Here is an 18,218-nt window from a genome sequence, read left to right as displayed (position 1 = left end):
TAAAGTCACTAGTAAGACCCATTTAGCAAAATTTTTAAAATCATTAGGTTAAAAAAATAGTATTTAAATGATAAATAAGTAAAAAAAATGTGTAGTAGTAAAATATACTTAACTTGTGCAATAAAATAAAAATAATAATTAAAGTAAAATGTTGGATTAGAAATGGCCTGATGACATTGATAGATCAGCCAAAAAAATATTTATTTTGACCAACATTTTAAAATGTAAACTGAGCTATTGGAAGGAAGAGTAACTAGGGAGTAACGCATACTTGCAATAGCTTTACTGTATTATGGCAAATTGGCAATTAAATACATCTTAAATAAAAACATATAAAGAAATTATAAATTAAAAACAGACTTTTTTCTCTCTATGTATTATTGAGCTCTATAGTTTGTTCTAGTGTTTATACAATCTTTAACATGATTTCCAAGACAGTAATTTGCTGAAATAGCACTAATGATTCCCGGGTATCCCACCCTTATTCAATAAGTATTTATAGACCATGACCACAGCATTCAGTATTAAAAACGAGCCGTGATCTGGGAAAACAATGCCTTGAAGTTCTTCGTTGGTGTACCTTCTCCCTCAGGTTTTGATGCCAAGTCAAAAGCCTTGAATTTAACCTCCTCAAAGTTTAGTGCCTGTCAAACCATTCAAACCAAGAATTGATATCCCGCTTCCAAATCTCATAAAAACATTTGAGTAAACTATCAATTTACTCCCTCACTTTGTAGGGTATCAAATTAATCTTTGACATAAAATTATACTACAAATCTCCCACTTTTATTTTGTTAGTCATTTTGATCTCTGTCATGATCTAAATGATAATAAATTATAAAAGTTAGAGACTATAAATCAGTAAGTTTATGTCGGAAACTAAAATCACGAAAGTTATTAAAATTAAAGACTAATGAATGTATGTAGGAGATGTATTTGCTATCTTTTATTAATGTTAGGACGACTATTTTGACAACGTCTAGCAAAGTGAAGGACCAAAATAATAGTTTACTCAAAAACCTTAACAAGAACAGAAAATTTGAGGAACTTTTATAGCACATGGAGAAGCTGATTATTTTTACTTGTGGCCAAAATAAAGTTCTAAAAAGATATACCTGAACGCAGACTTCAGCAACATCAGCTCTAGGTATGGCTTTGGTTTCAGTCTGAAGAAGCTCGTCATCCTTTCCCACAATGAGTTCCCTTAGGCCTCCTTCTTTATCTAGCAAGCCACCAGGCCTGATTCAGCACAAATGGTGAGGAAATGTTGTACAGATGCAAACAAACTAAACACATCCACAAGCATGCTATTCACCAAGAATTTTAATTTTCATTGGCAACAAGTATATTGAAACAAGCTTGCTCAAAATATATGCAAAATAATTATAATAAAGAACGTCCAAGACACCCGCGCCACTATATGTAGTAGATATGAAAACAGATGAGAGAGTATTTAAATTATTAAGCATCAGATGGAGTGATGTATGTATATTATCAGTTGTTCCTTAAGAACATCTCTAATGCAAGAACTCAATTTGGGTTTTTAACTCTTTCTAAGTGAGTCCTTTATTGCCACAAAGGATTTAAGAATACTCACTAATTTTACTCCAATGGTAAAACACAACTGAAGTTCTTAACTTACTTCTAGTAGGTCTCATTCTGTTTCTCTACTCATACAATAACTCATTTCAACTTAACAAATACTTTTGAATGGTTAAGCAACCTTGACACCTTGTGATAGTTGCTTTTAGTTATATAATCAACTTCTATAAGAACACTAAGAATCCATTTGTTCCAATGGTTTTTCCAAATTACTTAATTTAATAAACCAACTTAAGCACCTTCACTGGAGATGCTCAAGATATTTAAAATCTTTCATATACAAGCCAAGCATCAAATATCAACATTCACTCGAGATTACAAGATAAGATAATAGCGTCTGCCCCTGAGAATAACATCAGGAGTTCTAAAAGTTTTCAACTCGACCAAACAAGATATCAAAATATTGTCGAGTACTCGAGTTGATTCAAGAGAGTTTCCTGAAGTTGCTAAGGTTACAAGTCTAGGTACTAGGTACGGAGTTTTTCAATTTAAAATACAATTTCAAGGAAATGGCCAATCAGTCTAAAGGGTGATGTACTTTTTCCATTACAACAACATAAAACAAAAAGGAACAAACCCGAGAGACCTAGAACAACTATATGTCTTAAAATGGATAGAAATATGTGTACCTTATGATCGTGTATGGAACACCAGAATCAGCCAGATATTGTTCAGCCTTCCTCTTCCAAATCTGAGATCAATATGTAACTATAAGCAGTCTATCAAAGGAGGAAAATATAACGATAGGGAAGAAGAGAAAATGGCTAAACTAGCATTCTTCTTTGAAATGAAACTTAATCCCTGTTTAAATTAAAAAATAATAATAAAAAAAAAGAAAAAGAAAAAATAAAAAAGAAAAAGAAAGAAAAAACTAGGCCATAATGTTATGAAAGAATCCAGTATAAAGTATAGGAAAGAATATGACTAACCAATATATTCCCATTTCCCAAGCTGTTCAAAGGATGATTAGGGTTTGTTCCACCCATAGACCCAACCAACACAATATGCTTAACTCCTGCATCCTTGGCTATATTCACAGGGATAATCCAATTTTAATATCACAGGTATGGACAAATTTACACAATAAATGGAATGAAGACAGATTCTTACCAGCATCTATTTGATTTTTCTGCCCAATCCAGTCAACCTAAAATATGAAGCTATAGTGTTAATTAAGGAATGTGTGTATACATATATAAATGAACCGACCATGCATAGGGAATATGTAATAGCACCTGTTCAGGATATGCACCATCAGCATAATAGAACTCTGGCCTTCCACCTTTGGTTGGATCAAATCCAGGCTTCATTTGTGGTACTGCACTTGTGAGAATAATGAGAGCATCTGTACCTTGTAATGCAGGTGTAATACTTCCTGCATCTCTGATATCCCCAACAAAAACATCATCTGCACCACCAATTTTCTGTTTGCTTTCTTGTGTTCTAACAAGGCCTCTGGTAACATACAGGTTTGACCTCTCTTTTAATTTTTTATACACAATTTGTCCTGAATTAGCCAAAGAATCACATTGAGAATCGTCGATTAGAGAAAAAAAAAATTGTACCTCACTTTATCAAAAACTATATATGAATACGAAAAGAGGTTAAAAACTGCAGTCATTAACGACTAGCCTTGGCTTCAGCTTTAAGATCAAAAAAGATAAGGTAGTGTTGTCTACCCCCCAAAAAATTATTATTAATCTTTCTTTACAAGGATCAAGTTACTCTAAGTGTAACTCTTAAAGAATTATTTCTTATCTTCACCCTTTATTTCCTTTTAATCTAACAGTCAAGGAAAAGTTACTTATTAGAACCATTAGATTAAAAGAAAATGAAGGATAGAATTAAACAACTTTTTTAAAGTTACTTTTGGAGTATTTGATCCCCTCTCATTTTTTATAGTTTTGATCATTTTTTAAGATATTGTGATTTTACTAATAGTGTCCGTTAAAATCTAATCACTTCTTTTCCCCATGAATTTTTAATTTTTCATATTTTTTTGTACGGTTGGTTCAGTCAACCTTTGTTTAAACAAATACCAATCACTTCAGCAGTACACTTAAAAATTTTCATTATTTCTCAACAAACATGAAAAGTTAAATTCACTCTTCTCAAAACCATATCCAATACACTAAAAGCAATAAAGTCCCAAATTTCTTGGTATCCATCTTGCCACAATGAAATCAACCACTCTACACCCTTAAGTTGACAAGGCTTCAATTTTCCACTTGCCAGCAAAGGCATGAGCTCTTTCTGCTCCTTCTTACAGTCCTCATTCATGTCCATAAGCTTCAGTCTCCTCAATTTCTTTAGATCTTGTCACAGCAATTATATATGAAACCTACTTACAAACACCTATTTAACATCTATTTCTCAACCTCTCTCTTTTTATTACAACATATTTATACTTCTGTGTCTTCTCTCTCTAGGTGTCAATTAACATTGAAGTGTCTACCGATCTTTTTCCATCTTGTCAGCATTTCGGCCTCCGTAGTATTGTACTGTGAATGAACTTTTCTTTTTTATCACCAGTCATTCTTTGCTGTTGAAAATTGCCCTCTTGTATTGTACCTCCACATTCTCTTGTTCACCCATGGTAAGTGTAATGTCTTCCACTTTTCCATTCCACCATTTTCTCAAGAAACCATAAAGTGAAGCAAAAACAAAAAAAAAAAAGGAAAAAAAAAGGGAGGGGTAAAACCTGGATTAGCCAAGCCACACCTTACACAACACAACACACCCTCAAAATCAACCAAACTGTTCCTATTCTTCCCATTCAGCTTGCATCACGAGAAATAATTGTGTGGTTTTGAATCACATGATCCTTAACAATTCTCTATGTATTATGTAATCAAGTGTTATATAGTGATTAATTGGGTCATAGATACTTGGTGACTACCAAATAACTTATCCTGCATCACCGTCAAGTTCCCCTTTCCCCCAGACCAAAAGTCCAACAGTGCCAATCCCAAACACCAAAAGAAAACACTAAACACATTCTTAATTTTCAATTCACCTTCTAATTCCACCCCCTTTCGATTTATTTATTTATTTTAATAAAACTATTCAAATCAGAATTCACTCCTTCGAAATTATTTATTTCCAAAGCAACACAACATCTTCGCCACAATTCAGAGTTCATGCCTCGACTGACAGGTGGAAAATTGAAGCCTTATCAACTCAAGGGTATCAACTATCAACTGAAGCGTGTAAAGTGGTCGATTTCACTGCAGCAAAATGGATTGAACAGGACTCTTGCTGATCAAAAGGGCCTTGGTCCTAGGAAGACAATTCAAACAATTTTGATTTCTCTTAAATCTAAAAGGGAGTGGTCTTGATGGCAAATACACGAAAATTGTTCCTCTATTAACCATCTCCAAAATAATTCACAATAATCGAAATTACAAATTTCTGTAATGTAAGCAAATCAATGACATTTGTGTGAATTAAGAACAAAATAAAATGGCATGAAAGCAACGGGAAGAAAGAGAGCACCTGTGCGACCACCAGCTCCGGTTACAAGCACGGTTTTCGGGGAAGAATCTGCCATAGATATATAATGATACAGTGCAATTGGGACTGTGGATATGTTCAAATTGAGAAAAACAAGGAGAATAGGGAGTTTTTTTTTTTAATATACTGTTTTTTTTTTTTATTTATTTAAATGACCCAAAGTGAAACATATTCTCTCGAGGGTATGATTGGTTTTTTTTTTCTTTCACTCCCATAACTGTTGCATGGTTTTTCATTTTGTTTTTTATTCTTCACACCTTTTCCGTTTCTTGTCACTCTCTCGGTAATACCTTCAACTTTTCACACTTGAAGGCTTATGAGGTATGAATTTTTTGTTTTCATGGCTTTCCATGGCTTCTTCTCCATTCTTTTGTCTTCTTTTCAGATTTTTTATTTTTCATGTTGTCTTCTGATTTTACTCATGTAATCATTATGTGGTCTGTGTTTTACAACTCTTACTATTGTAGTCTTCTTCTTATTCTTACTGTATATTTTTTCTATTTATTATTATTTACCCTCTTTCTTTTTCTTCATTTTTTTTTAAAAATTCTTTTGCCAATATGAGTTTGTTTCGTATTAAAAGTTTGCCCTTTAATCGTGGAGTGTATGATTTATGTGTTCTTATTTTAAAATTTTGTATTAATTGTAAATAAAATAATTTAGTTAAGTTTTTAGAATAAGAATAAATAATAAAATAATTATTAAAATAATTTATAAATTTAACTAAATTATTCTATTTAAAATTAATTTTATTTAATTTTATTCTTTAAATTTAATTTTAAATACATTTTTATAATCTAAATTTAAAATAATAACTAAATTAATTATTTAAAATTTCATTATAATTTTTTTTAATATCTATATATTTTAAACTGAAAAACTAAAAAAGAAATTATAAATCTGAAAAAAAAACTTAAAAATAAAAAAAAAATAGAAAACAGAAAACGAAAGAAAAAAAAAAAAAAAAAAAAAAAAAAAAAAAAGGGGCCTTTGAGAAATCGGTTACTGGGTAACCGATTTCTCAAAGGGATTTTTCAAAATTTTGGAAAAATCCCTTTGAGAAATCGGTTACCCAGTAACCGATTTCTCACTTAAAAAATCAAGTGGTATATTTAGGTAAATATATTTCACTCTGTGTTATTTAAATAAATAAATAAAAAAAACAGTATATTAAAAAAAAAAGTCGAGAATAGGAATATAAAAGAAAGGAAAAGAGAAGCTTCTAGATGTTTGGAGTAAGGAAACATTAAATAGGAAGGAGAAATTGCCACGTGTATTTATACCATTGGTTGTGGGAACTTAGAATAGAAGGGAGTGCAAAAATGAGAGGAAAAAAACGTGACTACGAAGAAAATTAGACAAATTATTCTTTAATTCTTCATTTTTTTTAATTTATTTAATTTGGCTCCATAATATTAAAGGGTTTTACTTCATCTTTTATTTTTTTAAACGACATAATATATTTATTTCTGTTTAATTGAAATTAACGACTTTAATTTTTTATACATGTGAAAATGACACGTATTATGTACAAAAAGTTAATATTATAAGTTTTAATTGGTTATTAATTATATCATTTTAAAAAATTTAAAGAAACAAAATAAATCATTTAATAACGAGGGGCTAGGATGAATTTATAGCATGGGTTGTTGGGAACTTAGAAGAGAGTGCAAAAATGGCCAATGATAAAACAAACGTGACTATAAAGATAATTGGGTGAATTAATTTTTTAATTTTTTAATTTTTTTAATTTTTTTTAATTTGATTCCTATGTTAATTCAACCAAAATTTTGAATTTACTCACCTTATTGTCATTTTGATTTTTAAATATTATCCCAATTTTGAATATAAAAAAAGGTAATTCTATTCAATTAAATAAATTAATTAAAACTATTTGATTTTCCTGATCTTAGATCAAATCATAATAAATCCTTCTTAAATATCAATTATGTGTCTTATTCTCCTGCATTTTCATTTAATGAGTTCTTGTGTTTTTGATTCGTTTTGTTTTTCGTTTAATAATTTGAAAATCGTTCAATAATATTTGAATTTCAAGTCTTAAAAATGGATTCGTTGTCGTTAATACTAAGTGAGTTGAATTTCACTAAGCTAAATTGTAACTATTTGGATTTCGTTCAACGATTTCATACTTGTCCAACAATTTTGTGGCAACAACAATTATTTTAATTTCACTCAACTTATTTATTCATTTTTTTAAAATTAAACCAAATAAGCATCGTCTTTTGAGAGCGGTACAATTGATTAAGTCTCTTTACTTCTACTAGTTAGAGTTTGGGGTCAAATTCGCCTTAGGGTAGGAATACATAGTTTGAAAAAATATTGAGTTTGTCATTGATGGTTTGAATTCTATACCTAGAAAATCAATCCTTTGAAACTAAATTGTATGGCTCGTGATATATATACTTTATTTTTTTACAAGTACATCTTCTTTTCTTTTTCTTTTTTTAAAAAAATTTAAAATATTCTTTTTTTCTAATTTTTTGAATTTTACACCTCTACCATTCAATTTAACATTTTCTCTTTCTTTTTCACATACCTCCTTCCCTTTCTCTGTCAATTTTTATATGCATTCTCTTACCTTCCTCCTACTCCAACTTATTTCACTAAGTATTTTTAATTTCTTTTGTTTTCACATTACTTTCCTTATTCTCTCTCCTTTCAGTTTTCACACTATTACCCTCATATTCTCCTCTTTCAATTTTTACATGTACTCGGGATGTAGAAGTTAGAACTGGTGTGTGACAGCGTTATAAATGTATGCACCTTCCTCATAAGTATTAAAAGTATCAAGTCAAATGTACATCTTTTCTTCTAACGATAAAATATATTTATTTTTGTTTAATTGAAATTAACTACTTTTATTTTTTATACATGTGAAAATGACTCGTATTGTGTACAAAAAGTTAACATTATAAGTTTTAATCAGGCGAAAGTTATTAATTATATCATTTAAAAAATTTAAAGAAACAAATTAAATCATTTTATAACGAGGGGCTAGGATGTATTTATAGCATTAGTTGCTGAGAATTTAGAAGAGAGTGCAAAAATGGCCAATGATAAAACAAACGTGACTATAAAGACAATTGGGTAAATTAATTTTTTAATTTTTCAATTTTTTTAATTTGATTCCTATGCTAATTCAACCAAAATTTTGAATTTACTCACCTTATTGTCATTTTGATTTTTAAATATTGTCTCAATTTTGAATATAAAAAAAAGTAATTCTATTCAACTAAATAAATTAATTAAAACCATTTGATTTTAGTGATCTTAGGTCAAATCATAATAAATCCTTCTTAAATATCAATTATGCGTCTTATTCTCCTGCATTTTCATTTAATGAGTTCTTGTGAGTTTTTAATTCGCTTTGTTTTTCGTTTAATAATTTGAGAATCGTTCAATGATATTTGAATTTCAGGTCTTAAAAATGGATTTGTTGTCATTAATACTAAGCACTAAGTTAAATTGCAACTATTTGGATTTCGTTCAACGATTTCATACTTGCCTAACAATTTTGTTGCAACAACAATTATTTTAATTTCGCTCAACTTTTTTATTCATTTTTTTTAAAATTAAACCAAACAAACATCGTCTTTTGAGGAAGATATAATTGATTAAGTCTCTTTATTTCTACTAACTAGAATTTGGGATCGAATTCACCTTACATTAAGAATACGTAATTTGAAAAAATATTGAGTTTGTTGTTGATGGTTTGAATTCTATACCTAGAAAGTCAATCCTTCGAAACTAAATTGTGTGGCTCGTAATATATATATTTTATTTTTTATAAGTACATCTTCTTTTCTTTTCTTTTTTTAAAAAATCTAAAATATTCTCTTCTTTTTTTTTCCAATTTTTTGAATTTTACACCTCCACCATTCAATTTAACATTTTCTCTTTCATTTTCACATATCTCTTTCACTTTTTCTTTCAATTTTTACATGCATTCTCTTACCTTCCTCCCACTCTCAATTATTTCACTAAGTATTTTTAATTTCTTTTGTTTTCACATAACTTTCCTTATTCTCTCCCCTTTAAATTTTTACACTATTACCCTCATTTTCTCCTCTTTCAGTTTTCACATGTACTCGGGATGTAAAAATTAGAATTGGTGTGTGACAACATTATAAGTGTATGCAGCTTCCTCAATAATGTTAAAAGTGTCAAGTCAAATGTATATTTTTTCTTATAATTGTTAGAATAGTGGATTAAGCCTAACTCAACCCTACAAAACCGACTTGTAAGGTAAGGGTTGCTTTCCACTTATATATTATTCAATTGCCTAATCTCTAGTCGATGTGGGACTTGAGTTTTTCCCAATACACCCCCTCACGTCCAGCACTATTGGGCTTGGTACGTGGATAAATGGTGGGTGACCCTTTTTAATGATCTAGGATTGGCGGGACTTGGGTTTTTCCCAATACACCCCCTCATGCCTATGAGGCATGCATCAATGGTGGGTGGCCCATTTTTAAAGTGGATCTAAATGGCTCTGATACCATGTTAGAATAGTGGATTAAGCCTAACTCAACCCTACAAAACCGGCTTGTAAGGTAAGGGTTGCTTTCCACTTATATATTATTCAATTGTCTAATCTCTAGTCGATGTGGGACTTGGGTTTTTCCCAATAATAATGACAAAATATATTTATTTCTGTTTAATTGAAATTAACGACTTTAATTTTTTATACATGTGAAAATGACACATTATGTACAAAAAGTTAACATTATAATTTTTAATTGGACGAAAATTATTAATTATATCATTTAAAAAATTTAAAGAAACAAATTAAATCATTTAATAACGAGGGGCTAGGATGAATTTATAGCATTGGTTGTTGGGAACTTAGAAGAGAGTGCAAAAATGGCCAATGATAAAACAAACGTGACTATAAAGACAATTGGGTAAATTAATTTTTTAATATTTTAATTTGATTCCTATGTTAATTCAACCAAAATTTTGAATTTACTCACCTTATTGTAATTTTGATTTTTAAATATTGTCCCGATTTTAAATATAAACAAAAAAAAATTCTATTCAACTAAATAAATTAATTAAAACTATTTGACTTTACTAATCTTAGTTCAAGTCATAGTTAATCTCTTTCAAATATCAATTATGTATTTTGTTCACAACTATATTTTCGTTTAGTAAGTTCTTGTGAATATTTTTTTCTTTGTTTTTTGTTCAACAATTTGAGAATCATTCAATGATATTCGAACTTCAGGTCTTGAAAATGGGTTCGTTTCCATTTTTACTAAGTGAGTTGAATTTCACTAAGATAAATTGCAACTATTTGGATTTCTTTCAACGATTTCATACTCGCCCAACAATTTTGTTGCAACAACAATTGTTTTTTAACTTTATTTTGATTTAACTCAAATTTTTTATTCATTTTTTAAAAATTAAACCAAACAACCATTGTCTTGTGAGGCCGGCATAATTGGTTAAGTCTTTTTTGCTTTTACTAGGTAGAATCTGAAAAAATGTTCAATTTATAGTTGATGGTTTGAATTCTATACCTTGAAAATCAAACCTTCGAAACTAAATTGTATGGCTCATGATATATGTACTTTATTTTCATAAGTACATCTTCTTTTATTTTATTTATTTTTAAATCTAAAATATTCTTAATTTTTTTCCTAATTTTTTGAATTTTACACCTCCACCATTCAATTTAGCATTTTTTTTTTCTTTTTCACGTACCTCTTTCCCTTTCTCTTTCATTTTTTACATGTACTCTCTTAATTTCCTCTCACTCCCACCTATTTTAATTTCAATAAGTAGTTATAATTTTTTTTTGTTTTCACATTAATTTTCTTCCCCTCTCCCCTTTCAATTTTTACACTTACCCTCTTTTTCTCCTCTTTCAGTTTTCACATATACTCAGGATGTAGAAGTTAGAATTGGTGTATGACAATGTTATAAGTATGTTCAGCTTCCTCAATGGTGTCAGATGTACATTTTTTTTCTTTTAAAACTTTGTCCCTTTTCACACTTTTAGAAAACTTAACATTAAATTTAGTCAACATTAATTTTAGTGTTATGGAAAATGGTTTCTAGAATAGTAAAATTAGTATTCCAGAAAGCATTTTTCATAATTGTGTGTGTTTTTTTTTTTTTACATATTTTCGAAAAGTACTTTTCGTACTTTCCTGAAAATGTGTTGACTTACATAATTTCGAAAATTTCTTTCCAGAATGATAAATTTAGTGTTATAGAAAGTACTTTTCGTAAGTATGTAAAAAATACAATTTCAAAAAATACTTTCTAAAATACCAATTTCACTATTTTGGAAAATACTTTCCAAAACACTAAAATTAATATTCAGGAAAATATTTTTCAGAATACTAAATTTAATGTTAAGTTTTCTCAAAGTGTGAAAGGATAGGAAGTATTCGAAGAAAAATGTGCATATAACTCATTACCTTCAACATTATCGAGAAAATCACATGTAACTACAACGCCATCAAACACCAGTTTTACAGCTCAGGAACATGTAAAAATTGTAAGAGGGGAGGAAGGAAGAGAGTAATGTGTCAACTAAAAGAATTAAAACTACTTACTGAAATAGGTGAGTGAAAAAGGTAAGAAGTATATGTGAAAACTAAATGGGAGAGAAAGTGAACAATCTGTGTGAAAAAGAAGAAAAAAGTGTTAAATTGAAAGTTAGTAATGTACAATTTAAAAATTAGAGAATAGAAAAATGATTAAAGATATTTTAATAATTTTTTTTCAAAAAAAGAGAAGAAAATGTAATTATAAAAGAAAAGGGTTATATATATCATGAGGCAAGTTCTATTTCGGCTTAATGCTCGAGAGGTCCAAATATATTTATTTCTGGACTCGGATTGTTAGGAGTTTATCTTGGGTCCAATTATTTTCTGACAAAATCTATTTTATACTTTTATTTGCTTCTATTTATTTTATTATTAATTTCATATATTTCTTCGCAGAAAATTGCTTATTACACTATGATTATAATTTGAAAGTAAATTGTGACTTCATACAAATTTTACTTGTAATAAATCATAAAGTTCGAATCACTTACAAAATGTTTATTTTAAAATGTTTGATGTAAACTTATTTTAGTTTTTTTTTTGTTTGTTTAAATGTACTTTTGGCTTCTTAAGCATGAAGGTTATGCAATTTTGGTCCATAAAGTTTCAATTGAGCAAATTAGGTATCTAAATATTCTAATTATATAATTTTAGTCCTTACATTAACTTTTTATTAAAAAATCTAATAGATTTTGTTAACACGACAAGCAAATGCTAACATGATACAATAATTATATTTTTTTAATTGTTAAAATATTGAAGATATAAATTGAAGCTGCACTTCTACTTTCAACAATAAATCTATAAAAAATTTTTTACATGTAATATGTAAATGAAAGTTATAATAGTTAAAGAGTAAAAGAAAATTAAGCTCAGATTGATTTGGCAATCACAGCCAATTCTTTCACTTTTTCGTTAAATTAATTATCATCCTTGATGGTGGAGACATGGAATTATGGTGTAAGATAAAATATTAATTTATGAAACAACTTGGGTACGTGTGTCTATATCATTCAACATTATTTTATGAATTATGTTACGCACTTTAAACATGTTTATGTCTTTATCTCCGTCCAATAACCTACTTTACTTAGAAGTTAGTTTTATATAAAATAAGCAGCATGACAATAACGTGTAATTGACCATTTCAGCTTCCAATTATGATTGCTATGATCAATTCACAACAAGCAAGCGTGACAATTCACGTTAAATGTATATAGAATTCACACTTGAATTGGTTTGAAAAACTAATGCTTATTGGGAACATATTTATGTGAGGGGAATACTTTCTCCAAAGTTTTACATTACACGGTTCCTTTTTACTCAATTTACTTAATTATAAGATCACAATTTTAATTTGTGTCATTCACTTTATTTTGTGATATCTTAATTTTAGTCAAATTTTAATGTCGAATTTTATTGGGCATGAAGTTTTATTTGGCTTGACCCTTTCCAACAATAATCATAGTTTAATGGAATCATCACCTAAGGAAAACTAAATCTCCATGAATTGTGCTGAATGAGGAAGCAAATTAGTTATAGATTCTCAATAGAATAAGGCCAAAAAGGAGGATTTATTTTAATAACACTAATTTATTACAACCTTACAAAGCATCTACATCAACTACAGCTACCACATCTGAAGTTGGGGAATTCCCTTGGGATTCTCTCTCTTTTTTTTTTTTTTTTTTTTCTTGGATTTTCAATTGATTAAATGAACAATATTGAAGGGACATAATTTCATGCACATAATAATCTCAAGCTGTGACAGATGTCTCCACTGATAGCTTTCCAGGGTATGCAACTTCTGATTTTATATCAGCCTCCCATAGTTCAGGCACAGCCTCCCTAAGGTTGTGAATGCTTTCCAAGGCATAATCTGCACCTTTACATCTTTGGGATGTACCAACCTGTATGTAGTAGCAATCAAATTAGTTCATGGTGGGTTTAGATTCTCTCAAAGGAAACCAATAATACTTCCACACAGGGACGGAGCCAGGATTTCAATACTGGGGGTGCCATATAGGGGGTGCCATATAATAATATACATATGAGTTTATATTAAAAATATGAGTTTATATTAAAAATAGGGGGTGCCATATAGTAATATATATGTATATAAAAAAAAATTAAAATTGTTGGGGGGGCCGTGACACCCGTAGGTCCCCCCTTGGCTCCGTCCTTGCTTCCACACATTCCCACTAACACTCTTGCTAACACTCTTTTATTATTGATTGAAATTTGAAAATCACAAATGTTTACGAGTTCTATCACTAAATAAAGAGAGATTCATTAAATGAGTCATGATACTCATAAAATTTGTGATTTTCTATAAATTTAGACCAATAAAAAAGAGTGTTATAGAAAATGTAGTTAGCTACCATCGTACTTTCTAGAAGGATGTGAGTTTTTACAACATAAAATTTCCAATGACTAACCAGCACAGTGTGAAGCCCCACACGTTTTCCAGCTTGTATGTTGCGGGTACTGTCCTCAAAGAACAACTGAAAAGTGACAAAGAGAGCCCAAAGAAACAAGTGAGCCAGCAAACAGAAAAAAAATAATTGACAAAGGGTAACAAGTAACATCATATCATGGCTAAAATATATTGTCTCTCAATTTGGTCTCTCCATTTTCAAAAGTTTCTCTTAGTCTCTTAGAGTGGTCCTATTAGACCAAATTTGATTTTCCGTCAATATTACTAAATGTAGGAAATGCCTATGTGATTGATATTTCAAAAATTAGTATAGTAGATTGACGGACAAAACGATTTGATCTATCATAAATAATTTAAGAAATTAAAGTAAAACATTTTGAACTTAAGAGACCAAATTGTAAGGAAGATGAGGATTGTTTTAGCCTTATGTTATATGATAAAGTCTTGAGGGTGATTTTCTTACAGTTCTTTGTGGGTTAAGGCTGGCTATTTTGAGGGCCAATTCAATGGCATTTTCTGATGGTTTGCAAATAATTGGTGTCTTTGGCAAATCTGCACTGGGATTGGGCTGAGCAAAATGCTCTATGATGTCAAAGAGTTGAGTGGTGCCTGAACCATTACTACTAGTTGTAATGGTGCTCCTTGAACCCACAAATTCAATGTCATCTTCATCATCAGAAACAGTGCTCTTGTGGATGGGATTAAGGGTCTCAAAGCATATGATTCCTTCAAAGCAGTCTTCTAATCCAAGCCTGTTAAGTGCCTTAGCAGCGTGGACTTTGTCTGCATTTGTGAAGATCTATTGACAAAAACAAGAGTAGCAATAGATGCCACATTAGATACTAATATTATGCACTATCTTATGTGACCTTTATTCTACTTCTTTTATATTGGTAATAAAATTATAAATCAACTTACAAGTTTCCTATAGGGCAGGCTCAGCAATAGGTTCCTCAGAACTGGGTCTGGTTTTAGGTTCTCATATGGTAACCTCCCATGAACAAAACTGCAATCATTAATTAAAAAAACCAATGTCACCATTTAAAAATATAAACAATAATTAAAAGACTAATATTTTAGAAGTTTGAAAGTGATGGGGTGAAAGAAAAAAAGCAAAGAAAGGTACCTGTGATACTCATCATAGTCAAAGTCATATCCAATTGCCTGAATAGAAAATGAAACAAAAACAATTATCAGCTGTTGGTGTTTTAACAATATAATAATGGAATCAAATTTCATCGGAAATGATAAGGAAATCATACCCTTAGACCAGCCATGGTTGTTCCATAGTTCTTGTAAAGGAGGTTGGACAAGTCATCAATTTTGCTAGGGTCTATGCCAAGCTTCTCAACCATGTAGTCTATGATCAATGACACCGCTCATGTCAGTACCAATTATAAAGACATTTCTGAGAATAGCATGACTTATGAATATGGCACAGTGGCTCACCTTTAATATTTTGGAGACATGCTTTTGCAAGACCAGATCTGAGGGGATACAAAGTATCATCTAAATCTGCAAAACAGAACAATCTCATGGTTATAACACAACATACATGAACATGAAAGTTTTGAGTTTCAATTTAGTATTTTAAAGCTGTTCCAATTGCAATAAAAGGCTCACCAAAAAGAAGGCAATCATATTTTGGTCTCTGAGCTTGGTGTCTGAAGCGGTCCTCGAATTCCATTTCAAAGCCTTAAACATAGAACAGAAAAAGTGTGTGAGTTCCAAGTCAACTTGAACCAAGCAAAATTTATAGGGGAATTCATTTTTGATTCTCAAGTCCCAGATCCTCATAGCTTTTTCGAACAAAGAAAATAGATGCTCTTATTGACTCAGATTAGCACCAAAAGTGGCAAAAAGTCTCCACAAGGGGAGACAATCCAAAGTCCAAACCATTTGGGATAAGGCTTTGTGAAGTTTCTGAGTGGACAATCCACATCCAGTGGAATGGATTGAATTAAAAAAACAGTGTAACAGTGCCCCTTTGGGGGCACGGAACTTAAAGAAACTTGTGAAGGCCTTAAAAAGTTGCTTTAAATTATAAAACTTAGAAGCCACAAGAAAATGACTTGTAAGAAAGGGCACAAACCCATTAATATACCATTTGAACAGAGTTCATATGACAGAGCAACCACTTCCAAAAGTGCATAAACTTTTGAAAGCTTAAAATTTTGCTTATTTATCAAACTTTCACGATCCAACCAAAGTTCCAATTGGATTGTCCAGAAAATGCAACGCTTTACAGCAATGCATATTTTTTAGCCTCATCACAGCAAGGAAAACAAAGGTGATAAATTAAAATGTGTAGAATTAAAATCACCATATAAACAGGTGTACATTTCCAAACAACAGAGTTATGGTATTGTTCTTTGATCCAAAATCTGGTTCCATAATCTCAAAATCATGATCATGGTACTAATGGACTAATGTCAATTATGTTTGAACTTTTAAGGATCATGAAGCCATGGCAACGAGTGAAAAGGATATAAAAAAAAAAAAAAGACTGCTTGAAAAATATATGAAGCTATTAGCTTACCAAAAAGGGAACAATGAGGGGTAAGGCCAAAGAAAAAGAGGGTGTGAAGAAGCAAAGTTTGAACAAATGCAAAGTTATGGAAGGAAGCAAGAGGGAGAAGGGGGAGGAACAATAGAGGCAAGATGGAGTTTATATAGAGAAAGGGTTGCTTCTGTGGCAGGGTCTTTGAATATAATATTGCATTATTTTCTTCAATTACGTTTAGCTTTGAAATTGAATAATTATGGGCAATGGAACTTCTACAATCAATATTATAATTTTCACTTCTGCAAGAAAGGGACCACTTTTATTTATTTATTTATTTATTTCATAATTATGTTATTTGTATAAAGTATGCATTAACTTTGTCAATGACGAATTTTTATCAAAATAATTTGATTATTCATTTTTAATAATTTTTTTTTTTACAAAACTTAATTTAAAATCTTACTTAAAAAGACAAATTTGGTTATATTCGGACCAATAACATTTTGTCCATGAAAGTGACAAGTGACATAATTGGTTAAAGGTTTTCTCTTCTTTTAATTTTGGGTTTTGTTTTTGACTCAAATAAAGAACCAAAATCTGATTTTTCCTTTTCTTTTGGCTAATAAAAAAAGTATAAAGGGGAATATGCCAGCTGCATGAGCACAAAATAGAGGTGGAGGCTCTTGCTAGTTGTCACCGTACGCAAGGAACAGCACACTCTTGTTCCCCAGTTTTTTGGTTACAAGATCACTTTGCTTGATTTCTCTTCCTAACCATGTGCACATTTTAAACATGATTAAATATGGAAAGTAACTGGTGAATGTCTTTAATAATAACACACGACCCAATTTGTATATGCTAATCTGCATTTACAATGCTACTATTAGAGACATGCATATTCAAGCATATTTGAAGATTCATCATGATTCACGCACCTTTGGATGAAATTAGAAGAAAAAAAATGGTATGAAATTTTGGTACGTTGTCTTTAAAAATTTGTGATGTACATATTTTAAGTTGTAGCACAAGTACATGTAACTTTTATTTTTATATATTATATATGTAATAAAATATGAATTTACTTCTTTCTTATCACTCTAATCTTATGTTTCTCCTTTCAAACTATTTGACCACTTTATAATTCTCTTTTATTTGTAGCTCTTAATCGTACCTGTAATCCACATATATGCAAATTTCAATAATTAAAAAAATGTTATATTTATAGGGTAATTAGTTTCTAGTTTATACCACACCTAGAACATAATTCAATTGAGGTAACATTATTTTAACTTAATCCTAGTTTCAAACATGTTAAATATTCAGATAATGGGTTTTATTCCTCGTAGTGATTCTATTTTACTTGAATAATTTTGTAAAAAATACCCTTGGTCTAAAATTAAAAAAAAATAATTAATCTGTTAATTGAGTGTTACCTAAGAGAATAAACTACATACACACCAAATACATGCGGATTCTCCTTTTAGAAGCTTTTCCATCCTTAAATGTAGAATAAAAATCATTTTTTCGAATGAGTAATTTATATAAAGAAACCATCAAATGAAATTGTTAAACTTGATTG

At 30.0% G+C, this 18,218-nt stretch overlaps 2 protein-coding genes across 2 annotated transcripts; both read right to left on the bottom strand.

The window, feature by feature from the left end:
* Window positions 1-268: 268 nt before the first annotated feature.
* Window positions 269-5,305, bottom strand: LOC109789382 (NAD(P)-binding Rossmann-fold superfamily protein). Its single transcript, XM_020348312.3, has 7 exons — window positions 5,098-5,305; window positions 2,838-3,109; window positions 2,713-2,749; window positions 2,532-2,629; window positions 2,232-2,293; window positions 1,116-1,239; window positions 269-644 (listed from the first exon to the last, which is right to left on the bottom strand). The coding sequence occupies exons 1-7, from the start codon at window positions 5,150-5,152 to the stop codon at window positions 525-527; spliced, it is 768 nt and encodes a 255-aa protein (XP_020203901.1). The 5' UTR covers window positions 5,153-5,305; the 3' UTR covers window positions 269-524.
* A 7,946-nt stretch (window positions 5,306-13,251) lies between these two features.
* LOC109789383 (suppressor of disruption of TFIIS) lies at window positions 13,252-16,830 on the bottom strand. The gene is made up of 9 exons (XM_020348313.3): window positions 16,673-16,830; window positions 15,757-15,828; window positions 15,583-15,648; window positions 15,396-15,493; window positions 15,260-15,297; window positions 15,052-15,139; window positions 14,597-14,932; window positions 14,135-14,200; window positions 13,252-13,606 (listed from the first exon to the last, which is right to left on the bottom strand). The coding sequence occupies exons 2-9, from the start codon at window positions 15,818-15,820 to the stop codon at window positions 13,454-13,456; spliced, it is 909 nt and encodes a 302-aa protein (XP_020203902.1). The 5' UTR covers window positions 15,821-15,828; window positions 16,673-16,830; the 3' UTR covers window positions 13,252-13,453.
* Between the last annotated feature and the right edge of the window lie 1,388 nt (window positions 16,831-18,218).

The sequence above is a fragment of the Cajanus cajan genome, chromosome 3 (assembly GCF_000230855.2).
Source record: "Cajanus cajan strain Asha chromosome 3, NIPB_CcT2T_4, whole genome shotgun sequence".
In the NCBI taxonomy this organism is placed as follows: domain Eukaryota; kingdom Viridiplantae; phylum Streptophyta; class Magnoliopsida; order Fabales; family Fabaceae; genus Cajanus; species Cajanus cajan.
The sequence above is the reverse complement of the archived record's forward strand: the minus strand, read 5'-3'. Positions and strand labels throughout refer to the sequence as shown.

Excerpts from the sequence above, each read along its gene's own strand:
- LOC109789383 (XM_020348313.3), bottom strand. The coding sequence starts at position 15,820 with ATGGAATTCGAGGACCGCTTCAGACACCAAGCTCAGAGACCAAAATAT. Across the intron at positions 15,494-15,582 it reads ATGTCTCCAAAATATTAAAG|ACTACATGGTTGAGAAGCTT; the intron begins GTGAGCCACTGT and ends CATTGATCATAG. Across the intron at positions 15,140-15,259 it reads GACTATGATGAGTATCACAG|TTTTGTTCATGGGAGGTTAC; the intron begins GTACCTTTCTTT and ends TAATGATTGCAG.
- LOC109789382 (XM_020348312.3), bottom strand. The coding sequence starts at position 5,152 with ATGGCAGATTCTTCCCCGAAAACCGTGCTTGTAACCGGAGCTGGTGGT. Across the intron at positions 2,750-2,837 it reads ATGGTGCATATCCTGAACAG|GTTGACTGGATTGGGCAGAA; the intron begins GTGCTATTACAT and ends TTCATATTTTAG. Across the intron at positions 1,240-2,231 it reads GTTCCATACACGATCATAAG|GCCTGGTGGCTTGCTAGATA; the intron begins GTACACATATTT and ends GTGCTGAATCAG.